The 11,758-nt window shown below is 27.4% G+C and overlaps 1 protein-coding gene across 1 annotated transcript in view; it reads left to right on the top strand.

Moving 5' to 3' along the window:
• The window catches only part of LOC111638342 (sodium channel protein para-like), a 43,437-nt gene extending 37,077 nt beyond the window's left edge, over window positions 1–6,360 (top strand). The window contains exon 9 of the mRNA XM_023384039.1: window positions 2,840–6,360. Coding sequence (XP_023239807.1) covers window positions 2,840–3,897 — 1,058 coding nt within the window. The 3' untranslated portion in view covers window positions 3,898–6,360. The remainder of the gene's footprint in view (window positions 1–2,839) is intronic.
• Window positions 6,361–11,758: the final 5,398 nt, after the last annotated feature.

The following is an 11,758-nucleotide window of genomic DNA, read 5'->3' as shown; positions in this document are numbered from 1 at the left end:
CTCTTTATAAAATAATGATTTACTACGATAACTACAAAGAACAGTTAATTATGACTCAGAATGATGCTTTGTTTGTTTTAACCGTAATTTTTTAAACTCAGATAATTAGCAAAAACTATTATTAATATATATAACCCATTCATTTCGTGTCCGTCCCGTAACCGTTTGATAACGGACACTAGAGGCGCCCCTATCGTGTGTCATATTTCAAACATTCAAATTAACAATTTTAATTATTATTATTCATTTGGCCCATAAATTATTATTTGGTCAATATAACAATATAAATAATTCAGTATATTTGTAATAGGAATTTATTATTTCAGGGACTTATATCTCGCGAAGGATCGTGAGTAGGGGTATGGTTCCTTTGACTTTATTGTCTGCACAGGGGCTACAGTTTGGGGGGTCGCCACCTCTTCATTTGGAGGGTAAATCTTACCATTGGGACTTTAACAGAGCTGTACAGCATATTGATAGGAACAAGAAAGTCAAAGGAACCGTGCCTCATGGAAATTTGTAAATAACGCCCACTAGGGGGGGCGTCCCAGGCTACTAGTAGTTTAAGAAATTATAGTTTTAGTCATCAGATTCATTCTCTGTGTTCTTCATAATCTTCAATAATGTAGATTGAATAAAAAAGGAATAATATGGCTTATGTTATGGAAATATTATGTTGGGTTATGTTAAGGAATGTTTTCGGATATTAGAATTTTTATGGGCAATCAAGGATCTATTCATATCATTCTATAAGAAACCATCACATTTTGATAATCACAATGTTTGTTTTCAATGTGTAAATTATTTAGATATTGTTCAAAGTAGAAAGATATGAATGATGAAATCAAGATATTTGTAAGATAGTTTAGGAATTATAATTTTCTAAATTGATGTTAATAAGATATAATCACATAATTTTGTCTTACAAAATTAATTGATAATGGTGCAATCCTATATTGATCAAGTTTTTTTTTATATATTAACTAATATTAAATTAAAAATATAAATCATTTTATTTCTGAAAAGTTAAAAGTGAGAAGGCACAAGTATATTGGAATATATAATTAATAACATATTTATTTCATATGATCAAGAATGAAAAAGAAACTGGGCACACAACAGTTAGTATTTACTCAGCATGTGCAGATAATTAATCTTATTTTGAAATTGGTATCAAGAATGAGTTCTGATATTAAACTTTTAATTTACAGCCTTTAATCTTAAGTTTTTTTTATATTTTAAAATTAATATTTAAAAGCCATTATTATTTGAATCTTTATGTGAATTATATTGAAGAAAATGTCACTGATTATACTGCCTAATAAATATTAAAATTTTAATTTAAATGAATATTTTTTTTTTAATATAAGAACCAAAATTAAAATTTCAACATAATAGAAAATAACAAAATACAGTAAAATCTCTTCAAAACATATCTGCTACAAAAGGAACCTGCCTAAATAAAACATAAGCCTCAGAATGGAAAGATTTTCTATATAAAATACTATAAACTGGGAACATGTCTGATTAGAAACAGAAGACTGTTTGGGTAACAATTGCATAACATAATCTGAATAAAATGGAATTTATCAGCATAACCGTAGCTAAATTAAAATTCAATTAAAATACATTCCAAGGATATTGCATCCTCTGTACACTATATGCATATTTTGGTATTTTTAACATGTCTTTGAAAGATAAAACACTTACATTGGAGGAGAAACAATTCTAAATATGAATTGTGAAAGATTTTTTCAACTTTTCTCTTTTCCTATATTAATCAAAACAACCCTCTATAGAATACAAATCTGTCATCATGGGAAAATTCTGACTGGTATTGTGGAGTTCTGTTTTAAACAGATTTTACTGTACAAACATTCAGTTTTCATATTAATGAATAGCTCATAAGTTAATTTTTATGATGGTTTCTAACATATTTATTTTCAGTGTTAGTTCAAAGTCAAGAATTGTAATCCAAATTTTATTTACTTTGTTCATTATCAGATTTACAATTGAATACATGAATGGATGAAGGTATTATGTTACAATTATTCAAAACTTGATTGTTGCATGGATGAAGGTGCAATATATTCATCTCTCACATACTATCATTAAAGATTTCAGGAATTAAACAATACTGTAATATTGTCTGCATTACACTATTTCGTGCATATATTTATACCAAAAAAAATTACATAGTAAAAATTTAAACATCAGTTCACTCAAAACTTTGATTTTCTAAGATAGCATCTTGTCATTTCTCACTCATGTCCTCAATTGTTAAATATATATTTTTGAAATATATATTCTGTTTGCAAAGAGAAAAGTATCATCATCATAAATATAATTTAATTGAAATAATGACTATATATTAAGAATAATTTATTAAAGTTAAAATTGTAAATAATTGAAAACAGAAATTTATTCTATAAAAAATGCCATTATTCTAAAATGTATATAACATTGAAAGTTGTTAAATATAAGTTGCAAGCTGCACAAGTTATAGACAGTGCACTGTTTATTAGACTAAATACAATATTTCTCTCTAAAGCAGATTTATGTTGTACAGATCAGTTTAGTTATATATACAAGGTGATCCAGAAGTTGTGTGTTATTATTTATGATTTAGTCACTTCATAGAAAGTAATAAATTGGAATCATGAATAACAACATGTAGCTGTTCCAAACTAATTTTAACCATTTTTAAAATAGTTTTAAAATATAGTTCAATTAGCTGACTTAGATTACCAAGTATATATTAAATTTTATTAATTTATTTAAATTGCATTATAATTTATTTAGTGAAAAGATGCATAACATTCTTATTTTCTTTTTATAGGCATTGCAATCAAAGATCTGATAGCAAGTTATTTTGTGTCACCTACTCTTCTTCGTGTGGTTCGTGTTGTGAAAGTTGGTCGTGTCCTCAGGTTGGTCAAAGGGGCCAAAGGGATTCGAACCTTGCTTTTTGCTCTTGCCATGTCTTTGCCAGCACTCTTTAATATTTGCCTTCTGCTTTTTCTAGTTATGTTTATCTATGCCATATTTGGAATGTCTTTTTTCATGACTGTAAAACATCGTGCAGGCATTGATGATAATTTTAATTTTGAAACATTTGGTCAATCAATGATTCTTTTATTTCAAATGTCAACATCAGCAGGTTGGGATAGTGTGTTATTAGGTATTATGGACGACAGTGATTGTGAACAAGGTTCTGAAGATGAAGGTATTGAAGGAAATTGTGGTAAACCAGGTGTGGCAGTTGCCTACTTGATCTCCTATTTAATTGTCAGCTTTTTAATTATAATTAATATGTATATTGCCGTCATTCTTGAAAACTACAGTCAAGCCACAGAAGATGTACAGGAAGGCTTGACAGCAGATGATTATGATATGTATTATGAAATATGGCAGAAATATGATCCAGAAGGTACACAATATATCAAATATGAAGATTTGAGTGACTTCCTTGATGCTCTAGAAGAACCACTGCAGATTGAGAAACCTAATAAGTACAAAATCATTGACATGGATATCACAATATGTAAAGATGATCTTATGTATTGTGTCGACATTCTAGATGCACTGACCAAGGATTTCTTTGCAAGAAAAGGTACTGCTATAGAAGAATCTGCAGAGCTTGGAGAAGTTGCTCCTAGGAAAGATGTAGAAGGTTATGAACCAATCAGCAGTACGCGTTTCCGTCAACAGGAAGAATACAATGCTCGTGTTATTCAAAGAGCATGGCGTCATTATAAAGGGTGTAGTGCTACTGAACCTCGTCAGCAACAGACTGCAATTGTTATTGAAAGTGATGGCCATGTAACTAGAAATGGTCACAAAGTTGTGATTCATTCTAGGTCACCAAGTGTTACAAGTCGTTCCACAGATGTGTGATATTTATAAACAGGGAATGGGGGCTTTCTACATCAACATTATCTACACAGAAATTGGTTGATGAATGATCGCTGACAATATCTGCATGAAGTGTATATTTTTATATTCTTTATGCACGGGTTGAGTACCAGTCTGCTTGCAACACCTGTACTTGGTTGACATAAACCAATGTTTTCCATGTTATTTTTCTAATGACTGATTAGTTGTAATTATGGTCTATTTACACTACTTGTAAATATGCAAACTAAAAAAAGGGATAAAGGTCCCATTCTTGTTGCTACAATAGGATAAATGTGGAGGCATCTAAGTTTTACTTTGTTTTATATATATTATGATTTATAGACATTTTACGGATTTTAGAATGTATTTTTTATTACATATGATGTTATGACATAACAAAGTGCTTTTATTTACAAAGTTTCCAGAGTTTAAAGGAAAAATATGTCAGAAATTACTAGAGAGTGATTGTTAAATTTGTTATTATCATTATTCTGAAAGTTTGTTTTTTACTTGTGTATATAAATTATATATATATATTATATATAATACATAAATGGGAGCAGAATTTGTACTGCTTCTCTAACATGTTAAATTTATTCAAAGGAAAGAGATGCAAATTATTTAAGTTTTTGTTACCTAATATAATTTATTTATTTTTTAGCACTTTGGACATTTAATCAATGCCAAATGAAATGAATGTTTTAACTAGAAAACTTCAGTGCCCACCATTTACACAGAATGTGAAGGATGTAAATGTGATTCCAATAGAAATATGATTCTGTATCAGTAACAACTCACAGGTGGGTTGGAGGTGGTTCTTGTTAAGTTAGCTGTTTTCAAAAACTAAATTCGAAAGATTCTGTTTAAGAACAGGGTTTCTTATAAGAAGAAATATAAAAATGTAAGGGGATCATTCCCCTTATCAGTGATAATGTATCTATAAGAATCTTCCTCAGTTTTTCTGCTTCCTAAGCTGATGGCATTAAAAATTTTGCACTTACGAATAGATTCATGTTATCAGCATCAAGCTGTGAAATTGGGTGGCAAACAACTTCAGCTATGTTACAAGAGTGTTGTTATAAAAGGAGTATACAGCTTTGAGGGTATAGGGGTGGGAAAATCAATGCTTAATTATCTCATGTCCTAATACCTCTGCACTGTACCTTTAAAAACACTCTACAAAGCTCAGTTTTCCTGCCGCTTTTAAATGAGCAGAGAAAGTGAAAGAGTGATAAGAGTAACTAATCTACAAAGTTATTGGCTGAGTTCAGAAGTTGGACTTTTGGCCACCAGACTTTGAAAAGCAGAGATTATCAAAACTCTGCAAAATCTTAAGAGATTTTATTTATCATGTGCCTTTCTGCGTTGTTACTGTTGTCACAAGAAAGCATAATCATTGCATCATAAATCAGCTTCCCACGCAACAATACTTGCTTTCTTATATCCTTTCCAACATTTTTCAAGCCATATAGATAAGACTATGGTTTCTTTTCAAAGTGCACAACATTATTTCATAAAAAGAAAAAAATGAAGCAGATCTCACCATTGGCTTGATGTCTATACTGCTAGTATATATAAAAGCTCAAGACTGCAAATAATTTATAATATCCTATACCACACTATGCATTGGATTTTATTTGAACACAACTAAAGTGGTGGTTGTATAATTAATTCTAAATGTCAAGAATATAAAGGTTTTTGTTAGTTTCTTCTCTTCTGGGAAAATCATCACTCCATGTAAAAAAAATCAGAAAAATCTAGCATAAATTATCGCCTGTTATACATAGCAGGAGCTAGTATAGAATTATTACCTAACTCCAATCCTAGTAACTTAGTTGCCACTGAAATAGGCACTCTAGCATTCATGAAAGTTTTATTAGCTTTGAAAACAATGCAATCACAGGATAAAACATTGAAGAGGAATATGATACATTCCTGTCATCCTGTCTGTTCTAGTGAAAAAAAAATTTAAAAAATATATGAAAAACTTATGTTTCAAAGAGCCTGAACTCTAACTCTTAACTACAAAGCATGGCTTTGAGAATGACAAGTTTATAATGGAAGAATCTGCTATGCTGAAGATTGCTTCAAGACCTTGACTCGCCATTTCCATCTTACCACCCAGTTTCAATCATTTTCTCAATTATGCCTTTTCAGCTTGTACTTACTTTGTAAAATGTTTCACAGTTTGTACCATACTGCCTGTAAATACATCATTGAATAAATTTTTGATAATTTATCACAACGAACCAATGCTCAAGCCAAAGTCTGCTGCATTGTGATTTCTTGACTAAATTAATCTTTACACTTCAACAAAAGCTAACTTACACGACGACGGTATGAAAATTCGTCTCGGAAGCAACTAATCATCACACGTTTACTATTAGCATTTATTGTTGTTTAAAGCTATAAATATTGAACCAAATAATATAGAAAAAATTTTATAATTGCAAAAAATCATAGATTTAAGATAAAATATTTTGATTGAGTTATGTATAAAATTTTTTAAAAAAATGTCATTTTATTCTAAAAATTTATCAACTAACTCATAAAATAATAGATTTGTATATGAATCTCATAAACATAAAAATTTAAGTTTGTTTTTAAATCAAATTTTCTCTGAAGTACATCTAAAACTACATTTTAATGGGAAATTTTTGTATTTATAATCTCCTTTAACATGTTTACTAATTGTTTTCCCATGTTATTGTTTGAGAATATCAAAAAAAATGGTAAACAATAAAAATATTATGGGTCCAACAAAACATCGAATAAGTTTTTTCCAGTCTTTGGCATAATTATTTCAATTTGTAAATTTACAAAACACACACATCAAAATAAGATTACAAAAATTTTAACTGTCATCACTTTTTAATCAAAAATTATTACATTTATTTTAGGAAATATTTAATTTTGATATAAATAAATTTTAAAATGTTAGTTATTACTATTCATTTTAAATTATTTTCTTTTATATGTAGAAAGATTTGTGTTCTTCATTCAAAGAAGGATATATGGTTAATTTGAAATACAAGATTATAAACAAACACATAACTCAAAAAATTCTACTTATAAATTTGTAAAAAAAAAAAAAACACTCATTATTTATTGGATATAAAGTAAGTAAATTTTCTAGAGCTAATTTGGTATTCATTTATTATATGCATTATTATTTTTTTAACTGTAAATAAATATTATTTCAAGTTTTTTGCTAAACTAATACATGTAAATATTAATGACAGACAAAATTCCATTGCATATTCATTTATTCAAGTATATATTGTTTCAATCTAAGTTATTAAATATTCCTCTTCTATTATTCTATTATAAGAATGACTGAATGATATGAAAGAAAGTCTAATAATTAAGACAGCAACAATGGTACTTAAGCTGTTTATCCTAATAATAAAAATTTCGCTTTTTATATTTTAAATTAACTAATTATAATTATATTAAATGTATTCTATTAAAAATTATAATATTTTTATTAAAATATAATTTAAATGATGACATAAATAACATGGAATCATATATATAATAACCACTAAATAAATGTGATATACATACTACATGCCTGCTTGACAAAAACAAAACAAAAAATTTAAATTTGAGTTTAAATTGAAATCAAATTTTTTATCTTTTGAATTCACGCTAAATGCTCCACCAAGTTAATCACTCAAATTAATTATTAGGTTTCTATTTCATCTATTATTTGCTCATTAATAAATTAATGGTTCATTTATCTATGAAAGATTCCATGTTAAATGTTACTTTAATAAATAAGTGATACTGTTAAATCATAACATAAATAAGCTATATATATTTAATTTATTTGAGAATTTTAAGAGAGTCACTACCTGAATTGAATCTAAGTTAAATGAATTTAATTATGATTTTAAAAATAATGAATTCTTTTTATTACAAAAATTTGATATTGTCAAATTTTTAATTAATAAAACATTTAGAGTGGAATTTACGGCAAGTTAGTTTTAAAAATTTATAGAATGGAGTTTATTAAAATTTATTTGTGGTGTTTTAGACATAAACTTAAAATAATTTATACAATTGATTTAACAACAACTTTTAAGATATTTTCAATATATTTCAATATAATTTACATTTCATAAAGTAATAATGTGACATACAAAAGCAAATATTTGTTTTGTATATTTCCCAATTCAATTTGGCTATTGGAAATATCTATAATAATGATCATGATCCAATTATCTTTTCTTCTATTCTTTATTTTATGAAAATTATTTTAAAGAAAACCTTAAATCAATTTAAATACAGGGGCTATATTTACTTTTATAAGATTTATTATGTTTTATGAACAAAATATTCAGTTATGTCTTAAAAATAAATTACATTTTGAAATACAGCAATAACAAAAATTTCAATAATTGGAAATAATCAAAAATTTTAATTATATTATTTTCATTAAATTAATAAGTTACATAACAAATAACATTTAACAATTTTTACTTTATTAATTAAAAATTGTGTGTCATTTTAATCCATACTAATTCACATATTAATTCATAAATTAATTCACAAAGTAACTTTAAAGATCTTTTTAGTTTTTAATCAGTTATCTGTCCTTCAAATGAATTATTTATCTGGATTTTATGATAGTCCTTTCCTACTAAAAGTGAGATATACATTTACAACCAAAAAAAATTTCTTCCTATTTGCCTTTATTTGATTATTTCTTTTTTTTTATTCCATGACAAGTTCATATCCTCTTCCATCATTAATTTATGATCAATTTTTTACAATCTTATTTTTTGTATCTTTTTTTGTAATTTGTAAAATTTACATTCTTTCAAACAATACTTTATATTGTTTTCTTATATTTCATTTATGCAAGTCCATAATACTTCATTGATTTTCTCTATTGATTCAAATTCTAAGATTATTCTAACCTCACAACAATGATTGATACACAGTATGTTCTAAAACCTATGGACTTTGATAAATATTTGTGCTGATTACAAATTTGTTCATTTAATAATAGGGTTAAGAAGTTAATTAAAGAAGAATTGTTGAAATAATAATCCTAAAATAAAAAGTGAAAAATATTTTATGTAAACTACTAGAGTTCAAACATCAAACTGTCTTATGTGTATGGTATGTATATATACAAATAATTTGTTTATCAGTATGTTTTCATGTGAATGCATTCATATGCATGCATGTATGTTTGTGTGTGCATGCATGCATGCATGCGCATGTGCGTGCACACAAACTGTTAAATGTTAGCTATTAGAATACAATAATTTTAATATCTTATAAAACAAAATATATATGTACAAACACAACTTATTTTATCTGTCACTTGATTAATGTTCATTCTTTGTTAATCACTATGTCACTGAAGTGCATCAAGTGCTTGAGACCTCATACCGTATTAACAACAGCACATGCTTATATCTCATTAGGTCACAATATTATTATTCTCACTAGTGCACTACTTATTTTGTACTAGTTCTTCATCACTTTTAAGAGGTGAAGAACTATTGCAAAATGTAATAACCATGAATAAGTGCACAAGTGAAGAAGGCAAAACAGTTGACAACAATGCAAAACTATAGTCACAGTGAAACTAAAATTACACTATCAAAGTGTATTTAATGGTTTGACATACAGGATGAATCAAAGTAATACAAATGCTACTTTTACATAGAATTCTGAACATTGCTTATGTTAAGGCTAGGAATACACTGAAATAACAATATATCATTGACTATTTTAAAAATTAAACTTGAATGTGTTGGAACTTACATTTTATATGACTTGTTTTCTTTTACATTGTGTATCTATGTTGGAATTTATATATGATGTGTGTTTCTATAATTTTATATATATTATTTTCCAGAAATTTCCATTAGCTATTGTTTTGTTCATTCAACAAGTGCCCAGGGCTAACATCAGATAATCAAGGTTTTCTATATATGTATGTATTGTACATATGTATATATACCTATACACCATGTAAAGTGTAATACAAGCTAATTACAAGCTGAAACAATTTGACTGATGTAAATCATTTTTTCTATTTCTATTTTTCTTTTTTTTTGTTCTAAAGAAGCTTTGTAACAATGATAAAATTGTGTCTTTCCCTCACTCTCTTTCATAATATGATAGGGGACAAATTTCAATTGGAACACTAGAGAAAAATGTGTATTTTTTGATTCTACAGAAAAAGACAAGAAGCTTTTATTTTTATTCGTGTATTTATTTTATAACATGTTTATTAAAAGTTATGTACAGTTGAAGTTTTAAGTTGATTCAAACTTTTTACCAAATGTAACTGATGAGAATGCAATAATTACAGTATTTTTTGTTTATTTTATTAATTGTTTTCAAATTGTTGACTATTCATTGCTAAATATTTTTTCTTTTTACAAAACTCTGTCTAATTTGGAGGTCTCAGAACAAAATATTTGAATGTGAGGCCAAGTAATTAAATTCTGGATCAATAATTATGTGCCAATTTTGAATGATTTTATTCTATTACTTTTACCATGTGACCCTTTATGGTTTAACATAAATTCAATTTGAAATTTTATCTGTTAGTTAATTGTGTTTCTAAAAAGTGAAAATAACCAAGACTTTAAATGTAAGTTTCATTATATATTATATATAATATTTATAAATATTACATAGTAAATAAACATTCTTTATGTATTAATAATACAGCACACTGAAAATATACCTTATACTTTTTCACAAACTGAGTTAGGGCAAAATGTATACTTTGCCCCATGATAATTAGTGTGGGGACAACTGCCCACTCTGCTCCCACCTCTAGTACTGTTAGTCTAACTCTATGCAATACTTTAGTTGTCACTGTAGCCAGACGTCACATTCTCTGTTTCAAGTCCCTTTTATAGTAAATGGTAAGAGCATCAATTTTTTTTTTGGACATATCTCCATAGAAAGTAATTGAGATGTGTGAGAGCAGGTGAATGAGGGGACCATGAAATGAATTCTCTATGAATTATCCATGTTATACCAATTACCTGGATTAATAGCATATACAGGTATACCTCGCCTTACGTCGGTAATTGGTTCCAGGAAAACGACTTAAGTCGAAAAACGACGTAAGTCGAATTTACTTGTCTCCGAATCTACTTGTCACTAGGCTAAACTATAAATTACTATTCCCAGTTCTGTATTTTATTTATTAATGCATTTTTAATAATATATGGTTAATAAGAATCTATTTTAAGCTTACAAACAAATAAATTTTAGTTTTTAATAGAGTACAGGAAAAAAGTAATCTAAATTCACGAATGCATGTACTGTACTGTAAATACAGTACATACTTGTAAATGTGTATATTTTAATATGATTTTATGTGCTTTAAACGCTTTTCTAGTGATATTACGACTTCAATATTTGTGGCGGACGGACGTAAAGTCGAATAAATTGACTTAAACTTGATTTTTATTTTTTCGTATACTTTTTTGACAAACAACGTATAATTGGGAACGACGTAAGTCGAGGTATACCTGTATGTATCTTGCTTAAACCATATTTCTATTTTCACATTTAGTGGTACATCTTTTATAGTTGGTTGCACAACCAGAGGGAACAACTGAATCAACTCAAAGCTTTAGTGTGTAACTTTAAATAGACACATGTTATAAAAACAATGTTCAAATGAAAGTTTCTTGTCTTTTTTTCATATAATCCAAAAATATACACTTTTATCAAGGATTCCATTTGAAAGTTGCCCCCATGATTTCCCTTTCATAGGGGGCTATGAAAGAGAGTGAGGACTGATACAATATTATTTTTACAAAGCTCTTTTGAAACCATAAAAAAAAAAAACAGTTTGCATCAGTTAAGTTGG

Source organism: Centruroides sculpturatus, unplaced genomic scaffold, assembly GCF_000671375.1.
Source record: "Centruroides sculpturatus isolate CEXI.00-Female unplaced genomic scaffold, Cexi_2.0 scaffold1045, whole genome shotgun sequence".
Lineage (NCBI taxonomy): Eukaryota > Metazoa > Arthropoda > Arachnida > Scorpiones > Buthidae > Centruroides > Centruroides sculpturatus.
Note: the sequence above shows the minus strand (reverse complement) of the source record. Positions and strands in the feature narration are given on the sequence as shown.